The sequence below is a fragment of the Magnolia sinica genome, chromosome 5 (assembly GCF_029962835.1).
Source record: "Magnolia sinica isolate HGM2019 chromosome 5, MsV1, whole genome shotgun sequence".
Classification (NCBI taxonomy): Eukaryota; Viridiplantae; Streptophyta; class Magnoliopsida; order Magnoliales; family Magnoliaceae; genus Magnolia; species Magnolia sinica.
Genome location: NC_080577.1, coordinates 23,532,499 through 23,557,590, shown reverse-complemented (window position 1 = coordinate 23,557,590; position 25,092 = coordinate 23,532,499). Strand labels below are relative to the sequence as shown.

Here is a 25,092-nt window from a genome sequence, read left to right as displayed (position 1 = left end):
CAATACAATCCATAATGTTGCCTCTCGCGTGGCTTCTTCAGGTTTTGGATCGACCTTATTTTTGGCCTCGTGTGCTAAAATTAGCTGTCACAACGGATGGACGGGGTGGATTCATCACAAACATCACGGTGGGCCTCACCTACCTTCCCAGCGTAGGAAGCAGGCAATCCTTCCCTAACCATCTTTGCAGTATATCTCCAGTCAATGGCGGCAACCGCTGGATCCTGATTCCCGAATGCCAACAGAGGCAAAACGAACTCAATGCGACTACGCGCCCTTACATTTCACACGTGGAGATACACGTGCTAAGATGGCTAGGGACCCACCGCAATAACAGATCAACGTCACTGATCCGCCGGGCCATTTAAACAGTGCGGTCCACCAAACGAGCGGTTAGGATCCCGCACGTGCCGGAGTTCCGTCAGTACTTCAGTATATACGTTACGAAGCCCTACTCAGCTACACTTCCCATTCCCTATTTCCGCGTCATCTCCGCGCCATCGCTTCGCCTCTCCTCTCTCTCTCTCTCTCTCTCTCTCTCTCTCTCTGTAAGTATTTCTCATTTCTCCTCTCCGTCCTTCTCTCCTTCTGTCCTTGAAATTCCATCTCCCATCCTTCCGCATGCTAACTTAACATGCAGCCCCATCATTCCCGCCAAACTGTCACTTTTCTAGGACATCCAGGCCATGAAAATGGTTGGCCCCACCTTGAAGATCACCTGGCGCAAAAGTCAGGTTGGTTCACTCATCAAGTGGGCCACACCGCTCAAATCAATGGTTGGCCTTACGTCTCTGTCAATAAAGATGTTTGCCCCACCTAATGAATTGATTGGTCCGATATTCGGGACAGTTGATTTTCATGGCGGGTCCACCGTTTTGAACGGGCCAGATTTCCTGCACAAGTGACACGGGTTGGCGGGAAAATGATCAGTTTGGTTTGCTATATATAGGAAGATTTTAGGGTTTCATGTGTTCTATATGCTTTCCTTAAGTCGCCTTCTTTTCAACTGCGCATTGCTGCTAGACGTGGAAATTTTGTTTGAGGGTACTCCCAAACGCAGCTTAACTTGTCATAATTGCTGCTTTTGTTTCAATGTTGCGCTGTTTAGGGTTCCTATGATTTGTATTTGGCTGAAATTCAAAGAGTCATTGATTGTATTGGTATTGGTGGGTTTTGAGTGCCTGGTTTCCCTGATTTCACTCATTGGGACGAGCATTTCTGTTGTTGAGTAGTGTAGTTGTAGGAAGAACAGAAGCAATGTGTGAAAATCAGCAAATTTATCAAGAATGGGAATGGATTTTCAGGGGCAAAGGGCGTGTTATGTTTCATTGGGAATTTTCTGTTATTTATTTATGGTGTGAAGTATTTGTTGTAAGCACTTGGTGTTTCTTTCCCTGGATTTTGTCATTATTTTGGTATATTTATTTATTTATTTTGAGTCATTGCATTGCTAAGATTTGCTATTCTAAGAAAGAAAACATGTTTGCTGAGACGTGCTTTGATGGGTTTTTTTTTTTTTTTTGGTGCTTGCCTTCTTGTGTTACTATCCGTGGAGTTGTGTTGAATCCACATGTGACTGCACGTTCCAACCTGCCATGTATGTGGGGCTTCTGAGCCCTGCATCAGGTGGGACTGTGCTGCTGATGGCCTGGATTTGCTCTGGTCCACTGATCAGGTGAGCCAAATGTGTTTGTTGAACGATGACTGCTTACAAAATTTAAACTATCCACTGTATTATCTTCTCCTCTCTCTCTCTCTAAAAAGAAAAGTTCCACCGTATCAGTACATGTGTGACTCACTTGACAAGCTAACCTGCTTGATTTTCTGGGGCCAGGTCATCACACGGCAGGGTCCATCTGATCTGTAGCTTGGATGTCAGCCACATTAGTTCAAAATATCATCTGATACAACTCAGTTGCGCCTGGGTCATATTGGTTTTGGTTGGGACTGGGATGAGTCACCAAGCTGAAAGAGACTGAAATGGGATGAGGTGGTGTGGGTTGTACCAGTGAGTCAACTCCAAAATTGCTATTTAAAAACATGGCGCACAAGCCAGAAATTGGCAGGCATGTGGTTGTGGGCTTATCAAAGCTCCAAATCCAGAATTTAATCTGATGGGAAGATTTATGAAAACTTATTCTTCACCCTGTGATATTTTTAGTGCCCATTGACCTATATTTTTTGCCCTTGACAAGAGTAAAAGGTGATAGTATTGGGAAGAAAGTTCAGGACAGCTTATGTCCTTTTGTATGTTTGTTTGTTTGTTTCTTTTTCTCATTTACAGAAATCGTTTGCTCAAGTCCTATGAGTGTCATGATTTTTTTTTTTTAAAATTTTTGTCAAAACTTTATATTCTTGTGTAAGACTGAATAATTCACAATTCTTGGGATTTCTACCACTAGTAGAATTTCCAAAAATCTTGGAATAGCATCCATGTGGACAAAAATTCTGTTTCTTTCCAATAGACCACAAAGGGCTCCATTTTGCGACTTTTGGAATTCTACTATGAGCAGAGATTAAAAATTCACCACTCTTGAAATGACCATGAGAAGTCGAACTGTCAAAGTGCACCAAAGGCCTAAGACAACCATGACCACGTGTTGCTTGCCATTTATTAGTCCTACTCAGACCAACAGAATGATAGTGCATTTTCTTTTATGCTCTTAACGTTTTTATCTTCCATTTTTGTTTCTCACCAGGAGCTACCTTTGTCTCGGAAGTTCAAAGAGATTATCCTTGACCTGCAAATTAACCGTTAAGGCTCACATTTGCATTCATAAATAGAATGGGAGATACCGAACCTGCTGTTTCTCAAACATCAACTGTCACTGAGTACCCTTCCATGGACTATGCTCCCAATGACCACTGTGTGGTCGATTCAACTTCTATTCCTCATGGCGGTGCTCATGCTATTACTGGTGATTCAACTTTGTCAGTTATGCTGCCGGGTGTAGATAGTGCCTTGCCAGATGGTTCTAGGTTAGGTGATGCGAATGCGGACAATATGGATCCGAATCTAGCGACAAAAGAAGCTCCCTCTGGCTTGACAATGGATGATGTTAATCCGTCTGTTGGAGCAGCTGATGCCAGCAAGAATGGCAATGATATTAATGATGCCAGTCAGGGAAGTGCAGTAGTGGACTCAACTCAAGTCATTGGTTATGATTCTACAAATGGCAATGGTGTCAGTGAAGTAAAGAATTTCACACCGGCAGGAAATGCAGAGAATGGAAGCGTTTCAAATGAGGTTGGGGGAGCAGTTGTCGTTGTCGAGCAACAGTTTGCAGAGGGTCCTGGTATTTCTTTGTTCACAATCTTTAACTTGCCAGGTTTACGTAGAAATATATCATTTTTTCCCCTGTTAACCCGTTTCATTCACCCTTTTTTTTTTCTTCATTTTATTTTGTTATGAACAAATATAGACATTAGTCACAATTTTTTGTTAGCTGCAGTTATCTATGTAGTAGAATTGATTGCATTCTTCTCTACTAAGATGTTCTCATTATTCTCAAAAAATGATATTCCCCATATTTGTACCTGACGATGACTAGATCCAGGAAAAAAAAAAGATTTCTACCATGAACTCTAAGTGAATTGAATTAATCCATGATGTTGGTGAAGGCACTGTTAATAAACTGGGCTGCATAATTAAATACTGATTGGGATGAGTAAATATGCACGTCTCGTCTCAATTGAAATATTCCAGCTGCATTTAGTTGAAACTCACCCATTTGGACTAACAACAGGACAACATAATTTATTGTTGTACGTGCATTTGTGAGTGTTTATCCTCCTAGTATACTCCCTGTAGATGGAGCATGTCCATTGTTTTGCATGTTTCTATTCTACTCCACTTAGAACCGCCTGTACTCTTCCCTTACCACTTTGGTAGATTCTGTTAGTCAAGCATGCTTAGAGGTCGATCCAAGCTGTAATTTTAGATCGTGGAGATGTTCGTATCCTTGCATTTTGCTAGCGTCAAAGATTTCCTTTTTGTTCTCTTTGTTCTTTTTTTCTTCTTCTTTTCTTATCCTTTTCCCAATCATTTGAACTGAATTTCATTTTGGGATTTGGTACTGTTTGGAATTAAGTAGACCTTTGATGGAACTTCTCATCATTTTTTTACAGCAATCTCTACCGAAGAAGATCGGTTGTGGAGTATTGTGAGGGTTAATAGTTTGGACTTCAATGCTTGGACTGCGCTCATTCAAGAGACAGAGAAGGTGGCAGAGGTATCTTTACATTATTCTTCACAACAGAAATGATTTTCCTTCTATTTTTGTTTTCTTTTTTCAGACTGGATTTGTGGAAATGAATCTTGGCTGCATTATAGTATTATATTAATTAATTTGTTCTGTATACTTTCTCTTTTCTTGATTTCAGTTCTCTCCTAATAATTAATTTCAGTTATTACACTGATGTAAAATTTCACTGATTTTGCAATAGCTAGTTTATGTTTTCTTATCATTTTAAAACCACGACTTGTTGAGAATAAGTTGTTTAAAGATCATAGGTGTTGAATTATGCAATATGTGATTGCCATACTATTATGATGCTGCAACTGCCCAACCATTAAAATGGATCCAATTTTTTCTCTGGAAAAAAATGCCTTGTTGGACATGTCAAACAAATTGGATAGCTTTTCAGGTGAAACCTTTATTTATCACATTTCCTGTTTTTATCTATCATTTGTAATTTATTTATGTAGTACTGGTGTACTTCTTTATACCTTTTTATATTTATATGCTTCTAAACACAACCAGCAAGACAATACCGTTTGAATACTTGAGGCTTACCATTTTGAGGGTTATTGTAGCACTTGTAGGGGAACCTGGTTCTTGCAAGTTTTGAACTATATTATTTTAACCGCCCCCTGTTATTTGTACTTGATGATGATGGGAAACAATTTGAAACTCTTACAGCATACATATTTATGCCTTAAAACTCTACTTGGTATCAATAGCACCAGATGGTCCCCAGCCTGGGTAAAGGAGGAGGGTTAATGTCAGGTGGGCAGCCGGTCTTACCAAGCCATGGCAGGCCAGACTGATCCCAAATATCTGGGACAAGGCTATGATGATGATTTAGTACCAGCGTACTTCTGTTTGTGTACACGATACATATTTTCTGGATTTTCTACTCACATGAAGTAATACCTAGTTAATAGTAGTCTTTCAACATCATGATGTCCGTGAAATATGGTTGTGGATGTCAAATTTGTGGACCTAGGCCCACTCTAGTAGTTTTTTCTACATTAAAATATTAGAACACCAAACAGATTTATATTGATGGTGTGGAACTTTGAAATTTTCTCATGGGTCTGTGTCGGGAATATCCCAGGAAAAGCTTGTGGTTGTCATTTGTGGGAATTGATTTATGTAAAAATCCGCAGTATTCCGGAAAGCAATAAATTATTCCTATTTTCTAAATGAATTCCGTAACTACTTTTTGCTTGCACTGATTTTCTAGTAGAATTTCTTTTGCATTTATTCAATGGCAGTGGTTCATGATATTTCTTAGTCGCATAAACTGTTTTTCCCGTAGCAAAAGAAATTCAGCATTCTGAAGAACATAGCTTAACAAATAAGGTATGAAACACCTTAGGTATTAGTTTGCTTTTCTGTGCACATGGGGATCGAAGCAGGGCAGGTGAAAGTTACAGATCGATAGACGCATAATGGTCTATCTGAGCACATGCCATTTTTCCTTCTTTCTTTCCCCTTCAAATCATCTCATATATGAAGCTTTGAACTAAATCCCTTCCAAAGAGCTTGAGAAGCAGAATCAACATAAACATCGGCATTATGAAATTAGATCACTGTGGCAACCCATCATCATGAACAACTGCTTCCCTGCCGACCTGAGTACCTGCAGCTTCTCTTGTCAAATTTATTTTACAGACTGAGCATCAGTCATTGAAACTTCCGAGCACCATAGTCATCATAACTTCTCTGTTCTTTTCTTTGGCAGTCAGAAATTTTGGTATCCCATTACTGGAGTCTGATTGTCATGATTTTGCCTAAAATGAGAGTTTTTTTAATCAATTTATTATTTACTTATTACTTAATGTCAATTGGAAGCATTGAAACGAGATTTACATTTTCTTCCTTGAGTTGGTTCCTCTTCCATACATTTGTTTACTCTTTTCATCTCCTTATTTTTTTCCCATCGTTATCATGATAGCTTTGTCAAACTTCTGAGCACCATATTCATCATAACTTCTCTGTTCTTTCTTTGGCTGTTTGAAATTTTGTATCCCATTACTATTGTCCAATTGTCAGCCTAAAACGAGTGTTTTTTTTTTTTTCAACTTGTGAACTGGAAACATTGAAATGAGATTTGCATTTTCTTCCTTGAGTTAGTTCCTCTTCCACACTTTGTTTGCTCTTTTCATCTCCTTGTTTGTTTCCCATCGTTATCATGCTAGCTTTGTTCCGAACTATTTGGAATCAGCTTATGAGTGCTGTTTCACCACCAGGATTGAATCCTTCTAGGCTTTCTCCTCAACCTCTTTACAGGCCTTCTAAACCTAATATGAGTTCATCTCATTGGCTTTCATTGTGCATGAAGAACAATCTAGGTCTGCTCTCCATTATTTTATCTTTTTTTTTTTTAATAAATAAATAAATGATCATTCCCCCCTCTTCACCATTTCCATCTTTTTTTCCCTATATCGTATTTATGGTAAGCATTTTGAGAGTCATGATCTGGAGCTACCGGAGCACTATATGTTATGGTGCTCCTAATTGCATATAAACATGTGAACAGTCCAGTCAATTGATCTTGCCTGTGCAATTGGTCAGACCCAAATGCATGGGCCACCATGCACAAATCACACTGATCGGATGATCCTATCCATATGAAACATTGTCCTTTTTTTTTTTGTACTCACCTGTTTCCAAAGCCATGGATGGGGGTGTTTAGATCGCCTGCTCAAAATGATTCTTTACAATTGTAAACATCCACATTGGGCCCCACCAAATGGATGATTCATATTGTTGTTTTGACCTTCTTCTCCATAAACAATCTTTATCCCATTTTATAGGCTATTGATTGGATGGTTAGAATTGTCAGATCAACTAGACCAAATGTACTAGTCTAGGTCAGCTGATTGGACTACTCAGTAGTCCTTATGCACCTAGGAGCACTACAATTTATAATGCTTTGGGAGTGCTTGATCCTGTCTCATTGTCTGTCTCTAATTTTCTCTATGTCAATTCTATTCCTTTTTGGCATAACTCTTGCTATTGTTCCCTATCCGAAACTCATGGAGCAAGAGCCTCTATTGGATTCATTCCCCACCGATGAATATTTCATGCTCCTATCTTGACAGATTCAAACACTCATCTCAACAGGTTCATAGTCCTATTCGAATTCTTTTTAAATTGGTTTCTCTAGCACTAATGAATTGGTTTTGGGAATTGCAAATCTGTTCTTCCCAAGTCATGAATGTGTCAACCTTTGATAGTCTATAGCAATTTACCCGATACACGTGGTTGTGGGTGATTGCGTGGATCTGCAGGGATTAGTCTCACTTCAAAAAAGAGGTGGGGACACCCTGTGTCTTCAAAAAAAAAAAAAAAAAAAACCTTTGATAGTCTATAGCAATTATCTATGAGTCTTATCTGCTTCGATAATCAAGTATCAGCCTCCAGATTTCTTAATTTTTAAAATATTATTTTAAACATGCAGAAATTTATGCAGGCTGAACTGGTCCTATTAAAAGACATGTAGGTTCAGTTGGCCACTAAGATAACATTCATAGTTTAACTTTGTGAAACGAGTAGAGGGAGAAAGCAGAAAAAGTGAGAGATGAGAAAAAAAGAGAAGGGAACGAGAAAGGAAGGAGCGATCTTTCATATCCTCCCTCCCCTTTATATATAGAAGAGGAATTTTACAGGAAGATTACATTAGGAAATTAGATGGCTGATTTCATTAGGAAACTAAGAGATAGAGGAGAGCAATTAGGAAATCTCTATGCCTAATATGAAATATGGTACACTGCAAGCACATGAGGAGTTACGTGCACTGCAGGCGCACACAATCTGTGTGCACTAACACTCCCCCTCAAGCTGGTGCATGGATATCATTCATACCAAGCTTGATACTGATGGTCTTGAGGCACACTGTTGATGTAGCTTTGGTGAAGATACCTGCTAGCTGATTTTTTGAATGAATAAAGGGCGTATGTTGAAGCTTGGCGGCTAATTTTTTCCGAATGAAGTGGCAATTGACTTCATTGTGCTTTATGTGTTTGTTGAAGACCGGGTTGGATGCAATATGATGACTGATTGATTATCGCATTGTAAGGGAATTTGGGAAGATGTTGTGAATCCCATAACCTAAAGGATGGCTTTCACTCGTAGTAATTGATGCGTGCCCATGACCCGTCTAGGTCCATTGAAGGGCCCATCCCACTTAGGCCCATGTAGACCCACTGTATGGCCTAACAAGACATAGGCCCAACATGTGCTGATTTTTGGACAGTTTATTTACATATTTGGGGGCCTAGATCTTGGGTTGTAATTTACTATTTTTGGAAGGGTGCTGATTTAAAGATGTGGTTTATGTGATTGAAGATATGAAGGGGGTGTGATTGATATGATTGAAGATATGGTGCTGATTTAGAGATATAATTACTTTCTATGTTTGCTTTTTATTATTAGGCTTTTACCATACAAAGAAAGGTTATATTGGTATGAAATAAATTGTGATTGATTTGAAATCAATCTATTAGTTGGGGGATTTTAATTAAAGATTTATTTAGGATCTATAAAAGGGGATGGTGGTGTAGGAGTCATTTGAATATTTTTCTAAGTGTGAGTTTTCTTAAAGTTTTTGTTAGAGAAAAATGTGGATGTCAATAAAGTTCTCTCATTCTCCACTCCATTATTCTTGTGGGATACTTTTTAATTTTAATTTTTTGCAATTTGGGTATCGAGATCTCATTGACTCGATAATTGGATTGCATCATTTTGGTATAAGAGCTGGTGATTGTTGGGGAATTGTTGACTCTACATCATCTCCTAATGGCTTTGAAGGAGGCAACACAAGAAGAGTGTGTGCAATTAATTCAATTGATTCACATACTCACAGAGCGGTTAGATTAACTCATGTGTGTAGTAGGCAATCTCACTAATGAAGTGGAGGAGCTCTAGCGTGGTGGGAATTCAAAGACCAAAGTTGGAGCATGTGTACATGCTGGGGAAGGTCCTTACCAAGTTCCTAACCAACATGCAACCCCGGCTTATGAAGACACTAATGATCGAATCCTTCAATTGTTGGAATGTGACAGAGAACCCATAATTAAAGTAGACATTTCGGAAGCGACGAAGAGATCCATGGAGACAAAAGAAAAGTTGGCATCTAAAGTGTTCGATGCATTGATGTTTGACCTACACTTGGATTCACAATGGATCAATTGATTGATTCAATGATAGTGACAATCAAGTGGGTCTCAATACTCAAATTGAAACACCTTTGCAAAAGTTGACTGTGGCATGAAAAATGGGGCAAATGTTTTGAGATCTACGAAGAACTTTAAAGTTACAAGAGACAAGTTGGCACCGACAAAAGCACAGGCGAAAAAGACATCGTTTACAGTAGACTCCAAAGGTTGTGCCGAGCCGATGCTTAGGCTTGCACCATCAACTTCCACCAAAGAAGAAGACGATTCGTCGTGGAGGTATTACAAGTTGTTGAGATTGATCTCCAACTCGATGACTAGTTCTTTCGAAGCCGGGAGAATTTATGCAGGCCCATGGCCCATCTAGGCCTGCTATAGGGCCTTGCCCACCTAGGCTCATATAGGCCTACTGTATGGCCCAACAAGATGTTGGCCCAACGTGTGCTGATTTTTGAAATGTTTATTTAGAGATTTGGGGGCCTAAATCAAAGGTTGTAATTTACTATTTTTGGGAGATATAGGGGGCTAATTTAAAGATATGGTTGAATATGTGATTTATGTGATTGAAGATATGAAGGGGGTGTGATTGATATGATTGAAGATCTGGTGCTAATTTAGAAATATAATTACTTCCTATATTTGCTTTTTTAATTATTAGGCTTTTACCATACTGAGGAAGATGAGATTGATTTGAAATAACTTGTGATTGATTTGAAATCAATCTCTTATTTGGGGGGGATTTTAATTAAAGATTCATTTAAGATCTATAAAAGGGGGTGGTGGTGTAGGAGTTAGTCATTTGAATATTTTTCTAAGTGTGAGTTTTTATTTTTTTTATTTTTTAAAAAAGTTTTATAAGAGAAGAATGTTGATATCAATAAAGTTCTCTCTGTCTCTACTCCATTGTTCTTGTGGGTATACTGTTTTAATTTTTATTTTATTTTATTTTATTTTGTAATTTGGGTATTAAGATCTCATTGACTTGATAACCAGATTGTACTATTAATTCACAAACTGCATGAGCCATTGCACGGTATTCAGCCTCGGGAGAGGAGCGAGCAACAACTTATTGCCTTTTACTTTCTAACTAGATTTCCTCCAACAAATGTGCAATACCCTACAATAGAGGGTCGCTTAGAGAGAGCCAACTCAATCGGCATAACAGAAACCGCCGATGTTCAAATGATCATGATTTAAATAGAGAAGACCACGATTGGATGTAACTTTTAAGTATCGAAGGATCAAATAGACTGCTTCAAGATATTGACAATCTGGTCGTTGCAAAAATTGGTCCACTATTCCAATAGCATAAGAGATGTTTGGACGAGTAATGCTGAGATAAATTAGGCAACCTACTAGTTGACGATATATGCTTGGATTATTAATTTCATTTGATTGTCTTTTATGCAATTTATGATTTACTTCACTAGGTATGTTAATAGGGCGAGCACCAATTAAACCAACCTCGGACAGAAGATTTAGCACATATGTTGGGTTAAAGAGATTTCGCGTTTCTAACAAGCCACTGCAATTTGAAGGAAGTACTTTAGTAGCCCTAAATCCTTCATATCAAATGGCAAGCCCAAGAATTTCTTAATATTGTCTATTGTAGTTGTGCTTGTGTCAGTTAGAATAATATCATCAACATATGCGACAAGAATTGTCGTGTTGCCATCCACATGTTTTACAAACACATAATAATTAAAGGTACTTCTTTTAGTGTACACAGACTGTGTGCACCTAAGCTTATCTTTATCCATGTTTCCTCGTCCAGCTCTTTACCATTAGCACTTTTAGAGGTTGTAGTTAAGGCTGATCGTTTTAGAAGGATGGCTTGGGAAGCATTCCATTGTCTAGCTTCTCTGCGTATATAGTTATATACAGATTTGAGGGTAGGAATAGCTGCTTTCCTAAGGATTTATATATGTTGAGGTTCAAAGTCCAATTGAAGACAAGCGAGGAACTTAATACGTTGTCTTATTTGATTTTTTAGATATTTCAATTCTAGAATAGTTGATTGACAATTATCCAATTCCTCCCTTGTTTATTCAAGTTAGCAAAGTACTCTTCTTTGATTCCATCACCTTGTTCGAGATTGTTAATCTTTGTGTGGAGTTGGTAATGGTGGGTTTAAGTCTTCCTAGTGAGAGTATGTTTTTGCTACTTTATCCCATACATCCTTCGCGGTTTTCAAGAGATAGAGACCTCGACTAATGTTGGGTTGCATGGAATTTAGCAGGCAAGACATCACAAGCCAGTTTTCACTTTTTCACTCATCATAAGTGGGATAATCAGGATTTGGTTGTTTCTTGGTTCCTGCAATATATCCATCTTTTTGTGCTTCAATATACATCTGGGCTGCTTAGGACCATTGTAAATAATTTGTGCCATCTAGTCTTATGGAAGTAAAGAAGGAATCTGAGTGTTTTTATTATCTCCCATTTAGGGAACACGACAAAAAAAAAACCCTTTAGAGAGGCTGTCGAAGGTCCTGGAAGTAGATGCAGCATCTTTTGGTGGTCTGCGAGTCAGATCTGGCAACAACAATTGGTCCAGAGGGCTGATATGATGGTTGTTGGTGGTGAAAATGGTCCCAGGAGGTGGGTTTTGTGATGACTGAGGGCCAGCACTTCAGATCCAGCAGTAGTAGGCCCTGGAGGCAGATCAAACGTTCTTTGAGGGTCTGCACATCAGATCTAGTAGTAACAACTGGTCCAGAGAGCAAATACGACGCCAATAGGTGGCTCACAAGGCACTTTCGGCGACATTAGGGCCTGTTAGGTTCGAATTTGAGTCAGCACGTCAGATCAAGTAGTAACAACTGGTTCAGAGAACAAATCTGACGCCAAAAAGTGGCCCACAATGCACTTTCGGCGACAATAGGGGCTGCTCGGCTCGAATCCGGCACAGTAAAAGGCTCAAAAGGAGAAACCGGCAACTCTGGAAGGTTCCCAGGGCAGATCCGGTGCCGGAAATGAGTTCCGGTGATGATAAAGGGGTTTCCGGTGCAGATCGGCAATGCAGGAAGATTTTTGTGCAGATTCAATGTCAGAAAATCAGCTGGAACTCGATTCTGATATTGTTCGATGACTGTCGAGGCTTCTCTGGTGAGATTTGCTGCCTAAGATGATGCGATTTCTTCTTTCAGAGAGAACAGCTGGTGGAGAGATCTCTTCCAGATGAATCAGTGATGCATTACAATCGCATCTGTAGGATGGTGATGAAGAAAACTTCTCACTTTCACCATCGGGCGAACACAAAAAGAACGTCGGTAGACTTTCAAAATTGAGAAGAAAGAAGGAAAGGAAGGGGATTGGGATAAGTTGTGCTCACCGTATGAAACAAGTAGAGGGTGAAGCAGAAAAGGGAAACTGAGAGAGAGGGAGGCAGGGAGGGAGAACCTAATATCGAGTACTCGCTTTTATTGTTGGATACATTGTGTATGCTTGCTAGACTCTTGCATATACTGCATTATTATTTTAACATGGATGAACCTGTTCTTTCATTTGGAGGGTTTTCATTTGCATCGAGTTTCTCGTAGGTCTTAGTTTTTACTTTAGCACAATGATGTCACATTGTCATTCATGGTTATATGGCTCATCATTTAATCGATGAGTCTATTAATTTTGTGAGCATAAGCAGTTCTTCATGCTGTTTATTATTATTATTATTATTATTATTATTATTATTATTAATTATTTTAATAAAGCTAACCCACCTATTTTCCCCCTTTTGCAGGACAACATATTAAAAATCCGGAAAGTATACGATGCATTTTTAGTAGAGTTCCCCCTGTGTTATGGGTATTGGAAGAAGTATGCGGATAATGAGGCACGTTTGGGTGCTGTTGACAAAGTTGTGGAGGTGTACGAGCGAGCAGTTCAATCTGTGACCTATTCTGTGGACATTTGGTTGCACTATTGCATGTTTGCTATTTTAACATATGGAGATCCAGATACTGTTCGGAGGTAATACCATCCACTTCTCTCTTTGTATTGCTAGTTTTTCAGGTTGAAGACTCTCTTGGTTGACTGTCATTATGATGAAAATTGCTTGTGATTTTGAATTGCTTTCTAACCCTATTTTGGTATGCTTGCAACAGTGATACCTCACATGTATGGCGGAAGGTTTGCCGGGAATGCACTTTAGAAATATTTTTTTCTAATGTGCAAACCCTTCATTTTGAGGCTACTAAGTTCTGTAGCTGTTTCTATTTTCTTTTAGGATCTAATTGTGTTGTTATGGCCTCATTGTACCCTTCCCCTCTTCTTTTCCAAAAGGCTTGTTTAGTAGTCATGTAGTACTGTGCGATTTGCTGCTGTCTTTAACTTTGACATTCTTGAGGCTATCATCGGTACATCAATATACAAAATGCTGCTGGGAAGATCACGTTCAGCTAAAGGCTGAGATGGCCTCTATGATCTGCTCCTTTCACGGACATAGTATGGTTTTTTCAGGAAGGTAAATGCAGTGTATTTGCAGCTAAGTGTCATATGCTGTTAGAGTGATTTGTCCCTTCTCATTCAACATTAGCGTCACTGTATCCCATTTATGGATGGCTTCTCATTGGTCAGGATGTTTATGCATGTACGATAACCAGATTACAAATTCGCATGGTGTTTCAGGCTGTTTGAACGAGGATTGGCATATGTTGGAACTGATTACTTATCCTATCCTCTCTGGGATAAATATATTGAATATGAATATTCACAGCAAGAGTGGAGTCACTTGGCCATGATCTACACAAGGATATTGGAGAATCCTATTCAACAACTTGATCGCTATTTTAACAGGCAATTCCTCTGCTCAGTGATTTGCATTTACATTTTTTGCTTAGTAGTGCTTGTAGTGGTCGTGCTTCTTTCATTTCCTAATCCACACGTATGTCATGCCATCTGCATTCATTGTTTTGGGGCTGCAATGGAAAGATTGTGTGGAGTCCATTATGTTGGAGATCTTAGTTTGCTTTGGGGGACGCGACTGTAAGCAACTGTAATTAGTTTATGCTGTGGAAATCATTCCACAGCAGCAAGATTTGATGATAGGAGCTTCCAGAAGAACTACTGATTGTCTAATGGGTGTATTGTTTGGGTCAAGGAACCACAGTAAAGATGTGATGCGATTAATTTGTGGTTTCAAGATGTCTTGGAACTGTTTCATTTGTTGGTTTTCTCTTGATGGTTTGCACATGCCTGTGTTGTGTGACCATACCCTTTTGCTCCGATTCTTCCCTGATATGTGTTTACATGTTGGTGTTCTGTTAAACAAAGCCGCAGAGGAATGCAGGTGCTGGCAGTTCTGCAATCCCCAAGTTGGTACAACTTTGGAAAAATGACAATCTGGGGACTTTGGCAACACCAAATATCTTTCCAAAGTATAATCCCATAACTGTTTCTTCCTTGAAAATGAATCTTCCTTGTAAAGGGACTCTCTGCCCTAGTAGTAGCTTTGCCAGCCCTGGAGACTACTCGTAAACACCAGGCCACATCTACAAATCCTCCTTCATTGACCTGCAATATGCACCTACTGTTTACACCCTATATTAATTCTATTCCGAATTCCCTTTTCTCATCTCCGAAGACCTTCAACCTACTTACATGAAGCCTTCAACCTCTGTCTGCTTTATAGATCCCTACCCTACGTACCAAATGATATTTATGCTATCATTGTTTCATAAGAAATCTCTTTTCAAATGCTCCAACCTTGCTACCACCATTGAGAGGCACTGGGAAAAGACTTTTGGTGTGCCACTGTGCATGTTCATTTCCATCAAATCTTTCAACCACCTCATCCGGTAACGATTTGGGTGGCTGATCAATACAATTGATGAAGGCCTAAATATGTTGAGGAAAGGAATCGACTCTACATCCTATTTGGCGGGTACATCTCTATGAAGAATCTTGCCACCACTCCTAGTAACTCATTTCTCCCCAAAATTCTGTAATTAAATCCATTTGTCAGTGGCAGGCTGGGAGCTTAATTATGAACCAAAACTGATCTTTCTTTCTTTTTTTTTTCTCCCTCCTAAAAAAGTATCGAACAATTTTATTGAGACAATTATAACTTCATCTTTTTTCTTTTTCTTTTTTCTTTTTTTCTTTTTTTTTTGGTGGGTGGGATATATGCTATATTTTACATCATTCCCTCTGATCAGTGTCTTGGTGCTGTTGGTGTGACAGCTTCAAGGAGTTGGCTGGAAGTCGGCCTTTATCAGAAATTCGGACTGCTGAGGAAGCTGCCGTGGTAGCTGCAAGCCTAGAGACTGTTGGTGAAGGAGATCAAGGCGAGGTTCAGCCTGATGGTGTGGAACAATCTCCCAAACCTGTAAGTGCAGGCTTAACAGAAGCAGAGGAGTTGGAGAAGTATGTCGCCATTAGGGAAGAGATGTATAAGACAGCTAAAGAGTTCGATTCTAAGATCATTGATTTTGAAACAGCTATTAGGAGGCCTTACTTCCATGTAAGGCCCCTCGATGATGCACAGCTCAACAATTGGCACAGCTATCTGGATTTCATTGAAGGAGGAGATGACTTTAACAAGGCAAGTCTCTATGGCTTCATGTCTTCTTGTTTGCTTTCTTACTCTGTCATAGGTTTTAGTCATCTTACTTGTGAAGAATGTGCTCAGCACTGCTTGAAATGGTCATGAGCTTACAGTTGAGTCATATTCGCTGCATTATATGCTTATTGGCTAAAGTGTTGGACGAAGTCACCTTTAGAACGGGAAATTGATCCAAGGCTAGAGCATGGGCTTATGAGGCTAAGTACTTCCATCTCTTATTTGTCAATGGACATTCAAGGTTCATGATGTGTTTGCATAGTAGATATGGTTCTTTTAAAATTCCAATCTCATACATGCAGGTCTCCTGTTATCTACTTAACCATCTATCTATCAGGCAAGGAGTGCCCCTTCTTTCGTATTTAGGGGACTCCCTGATCAGCCAACTGAGTACTCCTTGTGCATATCTCTTCATTGCCAGATTTCTATATGCAAACCACAGTGGACGAGACTTGTTAATTGTTTATGGCATTTTAGGTTGTCAAGTTATATGAAAGATGTCTAATCGCTTGCGCCAATTATCCTGAATACTGGATCCGATATGTATTATGCATGGAAGCCAGTGGAAGCATGGAGCTTGCGAATAATGCTCTTGCTCGTGCTACCCAAGTCTTTGTTAAGGTATGGCATACCATTCTCCGTATCACCTCTTTGGACCATGTTAAACTCATCATGTTAACTGCAATTTCCAGGCTTCAGAGTTTTTTTTTCTTCTCTCTCTCTCTCTCTCTCTCTCTCTCTTTTGTATATCTTATGATTCATAAATATAATTTAGATGCAATTGTTTGCTTGAAAATTAGGGTCTGTTTGGTTTTACGTAATCACCTGTAAATTAAGGTAAATTTGTAATGATTATTTACATTCGCATTTACACTAGCAAGATTTGACAGGTGCAACATTCCAAAGGCACACTCGATTTATGTTTGCAATGTCTACGTGGCCAAACTCTCCGGGCCCCACCATGATGTATGTGTTATATCCACGCCGTCCATTCATTTTGCCAGATCATTTTGGAACATGAGCCAAAAAATGGGACAGATCCAATGCTTAAGTGGACCACACCAAAGGAAGCAGTCGGAACAATGACACCACCGTTGAACCCACTGTTTTCTGTGGTGTGGTTCACTTGATCATTGGATCTGCCTTGTTTTTGGGCTCGAATGGATGGCATAGATATAACGCACACATCATTGTGGCGCCCACATAGTTTTCACTTCCATGAGAGTGAGCTTTGTGCAAATTTTGAGATACAATTCTGTTAATTTTTCAGACAACTGACCCTGCAAATTATTACGCTTTTACCATAGTCTACATGTATTTTCATCAAACCAAACAGGCCCTTAGGGAGGGAGAGTTGGATGTGAATTGAGTGATTCATGAATGCTCAATCCTTTATCAGAGTTGAAAGTTGATCCTATTCAAAATTTGGGTGCAGGAAATAAAGCTTCATTTTTTAATTTTTTTAAAATTTATTTTTCCAGTTTTCCTCGAGCAGGATTTTCCCTTCATTTTATTTTAAATGCAAGTCTGCTTATGGGTTTTCGTCATTGCCATTGACAGAGACAACCAGAGATTCACCTTTTTGCTGCTAGATTCAAAGAGCAAAATGGGGATATTCCAGGAACTCGTGCCGAGTATCAGCTGGTTTCTTCTGAACTTGCACCTGGTTTGCTAGAAGCCATAATCAAGCATGCAAATCTGGAACATCGACTGGTAAGACCATCCTTGTAGTGCGTTAGGGATCACACCAGGGTCACCGCATTTCCACATTAAGCTCGTTTCCTCTGGTAATTTTTCAGGGGAACACAGAAGCCGCATTTTCTGTATATGAAGAGGCCATTGCTGTGGAAAGAGGAAAAGAGCAGTCTCTGGTATTACCAACACTCTTGATCCAGTACTCCCGATTTCTGTATTTGGTAAGTTGACCAAATCAATTACTATTTGAATTTCAAATTGCTTGATAAAAACTATACTTTGACCTGTTTTGGAAAATCAGTTATTCACTCGAAAGGATTTCTCAAGCGCTTTTGATTTTATTGCTATGGTGCAGTGTGGCTTGTTATTATTGTTGCAATAAACTCATTATTGAAACCTTTATCATTTTGATGAACTGTTTAATGTGCTGAAGGCTGAAAATTATTCTTACCCCTCGCCAAATAGTCTGACGAAGCACTATTGAAAGATTCATAGGAGCACCTTATCTCCTCAGATATGTAATAAGTATGATTTTCTAAGCATCCAAATTCAAAAGTAAAGATCTCCCTGCGAAGTGTAATATTCATCACCGGCAGGTTCAAATAACCCTTTTCATCCAAAATAAAAAGGGAACACTTGGGGAGTTTTATCTTATTATTATTAAATTTTTTTTTTTTTAATCACACTTAAGTTATCCCTGCTTGTACCATTTGAACATCTCTATATTTGTGCTTTCATTCTCTATCTGCCATTTGATGACTCTGTAGGTGGATGTTTTATATGGTGTAATTCTATTGTAGGTTGCTGGCAATGCAGAAAAAGCGAGGGAGATTCTAGCTGGTGCATTTGAGCATGTGCAACTTTCAAAGCTGCTTTTAGAGGTCTCTTCTTTTCATCCTTCCTGTATTATTTTCTTAATAAGCTTACTGGTTTCTTCACTTCAGTGCACTTCTGTATTTGACATTGGTAAACTTGTGTATCTGAGTTGTGCAGGCTATTATACATCTAGAGTCAATTCAGTCATTTCCAAAGCGTGTCGATTACTTGGATTCACTGGTGGATAAATTCGTAACACCAAACCTTGATAATGCTTCTATGACCAGTGTCACTGAGAGGGAAGAGTTGTCTAGCATATTTTTGGAGGTAAATACTTGGCCGCCAGGTTCAAAGAGCCATAAAAGTTTGCCTTTCCTTTTGGTTGGAAATGAACAGTGCCCTTCTCCCACGCGCCAAGTGAAAAAAGGGAAAAAGAAAAAGAAAAATCACATGAAATTACAAGTAGAAAAGCATACTCTGTGACTGATAGATATTGGCTCGCCTTGTCTTAAATTAAAGATCAGCGGGGTTCATTTATGATATATACTGGAAATTGGAAAAATGCATTAGTAGTAATTTTATTTTTATGCATTGTAAGATGCTAACCCCATAAAACCACAGAAGAAAATAATACCATATTCAGTGATTGATAAGAAAATGGAACCCTTCTCGGGTTTATTTCCTAAATTTGCAAACATTTCTTTCTTCTGGCAAAGCATGTGTCCAGTCACTTTTGCTGTGTTGCTTAATGATCCGTCTCATCCTCCATTGCAGTTTTTGGATTTCTTTGGAGATGCACAGTCGATCAAGAAGGCCGAAAATCGGCATGCTAAGCTATTTTTGCACCAGAAGAGCACATCGGAGTCCAGAAAACGGCATGCTGAAGATTTTCTGGCTTCAGACAGGGCAAAACAAGCAAAGTCTTATGCAGGCATTCCAACTCAATCGGTGATGGGCGCCTACCCAAATGCGCAGAACCAGTGGGGTGCAGCTTATGGACAACCTCAAGCTTGGCCACAGGCTCCCCAAACACAGGGACAACAGTGGAATCCTGGCTATGCTCAACAGGTACATCTTGTTCTTTTTCCCCCCTCTCAGAAGGGGAAACTTTGTAAGACTGGTTGTTGTGTCATGTACGCGGACTTCACAATAAAAAAAACTAACTTGAGTTGGCTGGGTTCATGTTTTCACTGTTGTCATTATTGGTTAGACTGCTCAAGTCATGGCACTTTCCCATGTCCAGGTTATTTAAAGGGGAGCTATGGAAAGGCCAACCTGCAGGTCTTTGGGGAAGAAAATTATTCTTAATCTAGTTTTTTGTACTCTGTATTGCTGCCTGGCTCATTCATGACTGAAACCTGCACCAAAACTGATTTGTAATGGCCTAGTCAGTAGAGAATCATGACTCGGGTGTTGTGTAGGAAAAGGCAGGAAAATAAGGGGTGGTTTGGATGCTTGTAAAATCCTTAAGTTGTAGAGGGATTACAGGTAATCAAATTGCAGGGGCTGTTTGGATACGTGCATTTGCCTGGCTTTACAGGCTGTAAACACATTACAGCTTCTAGCTGTGATCTGAAACCTGGCAAAAAGCCATGTTTCAGATTACAGGTACAGTCTTTATAGCTAAAAAGACATTATACATAATAGAACACAATGGTCCATACATACTCCTGATGCGTAGGACCCACCATGATGTGTACTGTACATCCAACCTGTCCATCATGTGCTTCCCTTGATGCTCCCCCCACAAAAAAGAAGAAAAAAGAAAGAAAAAAAACAATTTGATTGATCATCAAATGGACCACATGAGAAGGATGGGACATCCACCATTAAAAACTTCCAGATTGCATTTGGGGCCTACTCTACTATGATGGGTGGAGGACATCCAATCCGTCTGGTGTGTGCATGCTTTGATGCTCTCCTAGGGCTCTTAAAAAAATCCAAGTCTTTTTTTTTTATGCAATTTGCTGATTTTGGCAGGATTTACCACCCCAATCTCTATGTCGTGTGAATACCTACTTTATACATTGTAAACACTCTACAAGTTCGCCAAACACAATCTGTTTACCTGTAAACAGATCACTTAAAAGCCAAACTAAACAGATCACTTAAAAGCTAAACAGAATAGCATGTAAACAGTATACACCTGAAACTCATTTTAGGTGTAAAGTGTTTACAACTTAAAACTTTACAGGCTTCCAAATGACCCCTAAATGAAAAATATGAAAACTTGGTACCTGCCTTTGTATGCGGGTTGGATACAAGTCACCGATACCTAGGCAACTAGTACCACTAACCTCCGAAACTGAGTTACTTGACTGCGTCTTCAAACAATGTTCCAGATGCCTGTAACTTCTTAACCCAAAGTTTTAAACATATAATGTGTTCTAAAGGATGCTGGAGTTAGTGATTACTTGGTGGCAGAACATAAACCATGGGTATGACACTCCGAAGAGACCTAAACTTCTATAGGCTTAGGAACCATTACCTATCCAAGTATGTGTTTATTCATCATGAATCAAAGAGAGTATATTGTTGCCTAGTTTGGTCATGTTTCTCTAAATTTTTATCTTCTAAGAGGACCAAAATATCATGTAACAAACTAGGAAAGATTTGAACTTATATGCAGATAAGTACCTTCTGAAAGCTTGGATCTTCCAAGCATGCGAAATGATTGAAGATCACAATACCGATGGTAAATAAAACAGAAAAACAGAAGTATCACAAGTAGAAAAGAGAAGCAAAGCATTGTCAAGTATCACAAGTATGATATTCACAAGCCTAGAACTAGAAGCAAACCATGCTAAATGCCTGAACCTCAAATAGAATTGCATTCTATAAACAATTATCAAGCATCACAAGTATGACATGTAGGCCTATCTATAGGCTTAAATCCTCTACGAAGCTTCCAAATAAGTCTTTAGAGGATCCCTTTGTCTAATCTTCTATTGGCTTGTAGTTTCCAGAAGGTCTCCTATGTTAACCCAATTACATCTCTTCTATTAAAGGAAACCAACAAGCAAAGAAAGAAACTAGAGAGTTCAAATCCAACTAGAACTCCACCTATACCAACCGTATGGTTCATATGCCACAGCATCGCGATATTATCAGTATTGCACCCTACCAATACAAAGCATAGGGGGAATGGCAAACTACGCAAAATATCAAGGATATTATTGATAATGTTGGCTGATTCATGTTGATATCTCGCAATATCGGAAGTATTGGGAGATATTGGCGTGTCCCCACTGTCTTGTTGATGCATGGGATATTATCTCATGTATAACAGTGTGAGTCCTACGGAGATAACAATTCGAAAAGTACCTGTAAATCCTCTCGGGGGGATTTTACAACTCCACTTGTTGCATGACATCAAAACACGATTTGCTGGAGAATGTGTCCTTAAATGAGAGAGAAGAAAACATGGAACCGAGGGTGTGATGTAATCTAGATTTAATGCTCTATTGATGTTTTACTTCTGTAGGTAACGAGTTATGTTTTCTTTATGTGGGGTAAAATTTTACCAATTTACAAACCCTTACGTTGATTCCTAGTTAGTCATTGGGGCAATTCAAAGTCCAAGGAAAACTAAAATTTATCTTTAGACTAGATGGCGAAGGCGAAGATTCAACTAGAACAATGTACTTTATATTTTATTTAATTGCCTATAATCTCATTCTCTTCCCCTCAGATTCAGCTATTTATATTATTTGAGTTATTTGAAATGCATTTCTTTTAATTTTCAGGCTGGGTACAGTGGATATGCTGGTTACAGCAGCTACCCGCAGGTGCCAACATCTGCTCCACAAGCTGCTGCTTATGGTGCTTATCCTCAAGCGTATCCTCCCGTACAGGTACCACTTTTTCAATTGCTTTCACGCAATCATTCCTTTATAAACTAGCTATTTTATGGGAGGGGACTTGGCAGCTAGAGAACTTGAAGTTTACCAATTTTCTGAGAAACGGAACACATTGACCATCCACCATCTGTTCCTGAAAGGATCCCCCGATAGTACATCTATTTGAGACGTGTGGCACGTGATGATTGTGGAACATATTGATATCCTTTGGAAGTAAATGCTGGATGGTCAATTATACAATGAATGATGATGTACATATTACATTTTATACGCTTGTTTCTTTTTCTTTTTCATCTTTTTAAATGGGCCACTTGGAATGAACTTGTGCCCTCAACCTTATCCCACCATATAAACACGAGCCCATTTGTAGCTAACCTTGTCCAGAAATTTGGAAAATAGCAGCAGGAATTTTCGAACCAAGGTGCTAGTACCAGTTCTCTACTCATCACTCCCTTACCTGAGACTGCCCTTCCACAGTGCAACACCTTGCATTGCTTTGACATATTTTAATAAGATACCTGTGGAAGATTTTTTTTTTTTTTATATTATTTTTTGAGAGAACAAAAAATTGCATTAAGAAGGTGCTGAGATAGCCCCCAAAGAGAGATACCAAGGCAAAAAACAGAGGACTGAAAGCAGAAAAATTACAACTTGACCAATCAGCCCTTTCCCGTACCCACCCCGCAATGAGAAGCATGACGTTGCGAACGATCCACTCGGTGCATCTACTTTCATTGCGGAAGCATCTGTCCCTACTCCCAACGTGCAAAAATGATTTAGTAGCCAAGGGTACATGACAATGAGGTACATGACAATATATACCATGGTTCTACAACTCAGTGACTTGATTCGAAACTCAGCCAAGTCAAACTATGAAACTTGGTTGAGAGCATGACTGGGCCTGGGATAGGCATGACTCGTTGAGTCAAGCCAATGACTCATTCGACTCAATTGAATTAACACAATTCAAAATGAATCACTTTCTGGGAAGCAATGTTCATATAAAGTAAACAGTGGATCTTGCACATGAGACCTCTATCAGGGTCTGTAACGTCTCTAACCAGGAAGCCAAGCACGATATGCTTGCATTTTCAACCATTACTTGTATACTTATCCATATAGCACTATTTTAATTCAATATAAATATGATGGGAATGAAGTAAAGACTTGGATGATGATTGCTGATGATGTCATGATGATTGATTGAAGTGAGGACTGAGGACTCATCAGTCTTCCAGTCAACCCCACCCGGCTAGACATTGAGTTGATTTTTCGAGTTTCTCAACTATGTTATATATAGATCTTGAGATAGTGTAAAGAACACTTTAGAAGATGAAACCTTATATAGAGATCCTTCCCATTCACGGGCCATGCATTCTTTCATTTAAGTTCCATATTTTCCATAATTCATGGCATCTTCTCTCAGTAATGAACTCACTGCTGTTCTAATATTTGACCCATATTCCTCACGAAAGGCAATATCATGTCTGAATTCTAGTTGCATGAGCTTCGGACTCTTCCGAACCGTAACTGTCTCAAGATGATTCAGTGGCTCGGAGCTTCATGTTGCCACTCTTGTTCTCCTTTCTGCATTCTAACCCACTTCTTGCAGCTACTGATCACTAAGATCTGACTGACGGGTAATGCAAATACATGGCCAGTACCTAGGCATCATTGCTTAGCAAAGGACATCTTGTGGGATAGAAAATTCTATTTTTTTAACCCACATCCTTGATGTTTCATTCTCTTTCTGATAATATGTTGGCAAATGGTCCAATGCATGCTGCAAAAACCAAATAATCAGTTTATTTGCAAATTGGTTTTGTTGTACTGTATCAGTCACCACAAATATGAGGTCGGATTGCCCCATTATTGGGCCGTTTCAGGCTGACACATCCATATTTTTCATGGGTGATATCACCTAATATGCATTGGGTGATATGTACTGTTCTTGGATGATATGTCAAACCATGATACATGTTGCTACCAGTTGTGGGTCTCATGGAATCTGGTCTCTACTTTGAGCAAATGACGCGCTACACTTTGTAACTGCACGATTGGGTGGTGGCAATGAGTGTACAAAACAGTTGTTTGGTGTGCATGCTACACACAGGAACATATCCATGATACTCTGTAGTTACTGATTCTGATGTTCTTGTTTTATGGAATTTTCAGCAGGCCTTCCCACAGCCGGCCCAGGCTTTTGCACCAGCACAGCAACAGACTGCAGTCACCCAACAGAATTACTATGGCAGTTACTATTGAGCCTCCCACGATTACCATTACCAATTTTGCTTAACTGTAAACTAGGTTTTCTTCTTCACAGCGGCTAGTGCTATTTTGGACTTCCAGTGTAGTTTAAGCTGAGGTGAAGTGCTTTTGAGTTGTACTGAATTGAGAGAGAGAGAGAGAGAGAGAGAGAGAGAGAGAGAGAGAGAGAGACTCAATTGTGTTTTCTGGAATAGAATTTGTATTTTAAGGCTCTCTTTTAAGGAAACATGCATTACGTGTGAATCGGTATGTGCATGTATGGTGCTGGGGCTTGCGTCATGCTGGCATGGATGGTGATGAATGTGTACTTAATGCACGACATGTATGCACATTGGGATGAAGGCATGCCCTGTGCATGGATGTACAGGAAAGTGTCCGTACAGAAGTGGGGTGTTGAAATTCGCCTGAAGAGGCCACTAATGTCCAGTACATTTCCTTAGCAAGCCTAGGGCTGTCAATGGGCCAGGACAGGCTGTTTGTGCTGGT

At 39.4% G+C, this 25,092-nt stretch overlaps 1 protein-coding gene across 5 annotated transcripts; it reads left to right on the top strand.

Annotated features, from left to right (window-relative positions):
- Positions 1–2,699: 2,699 nt before the first annotated feature.
- Positions 2,700–24,849, top strand: LOC131245770 (pre-mRNA-processing factor 39-1-like). 5 transcript variants are annotated; one of them, XM_058245454.1, is made up of 13 exons: positions 2,700–3,290; positions 4,129–4,232; positions 13,145–13,374; positions 14,032–14,199; positions 15,586–15,946; positions 16,442–16,585; positions 17,525–17,677; positions 17,764–17,880; positions 18,460–18,540; positions 18,653–18,802; positions 19,250–19,543; positions 22,222–22,329; positions 24,511–24,849. In XM_058245454.1, the coding sequence occupies exons 1-13, from the start codon at positions 2,786–2,788 to the stop codon at positions 24,598–24,600; spliced, it is 2,505 nt and encodes an 834-aa protein (XP_058101437.1). In that variant the 5' UTR covers positions 2,700–2,785; the 3' UTR covers positions 24,601–24,849. The 5 variants fall into 5 exon arrangements, with proteins under 5 accessions (XP_058101437.1, XP_058101436.1, XP_058101435.1 ...); XM_058245453.1 differs by having other exon boundaries at positions 2,700–3,296; positions 24,514–24,849; XM_058245452.1 differs by having other exon boundaries at positions 2,700–3,296.
- Positions 24,850–25,092: the final 243 nt, after the last annotated feature.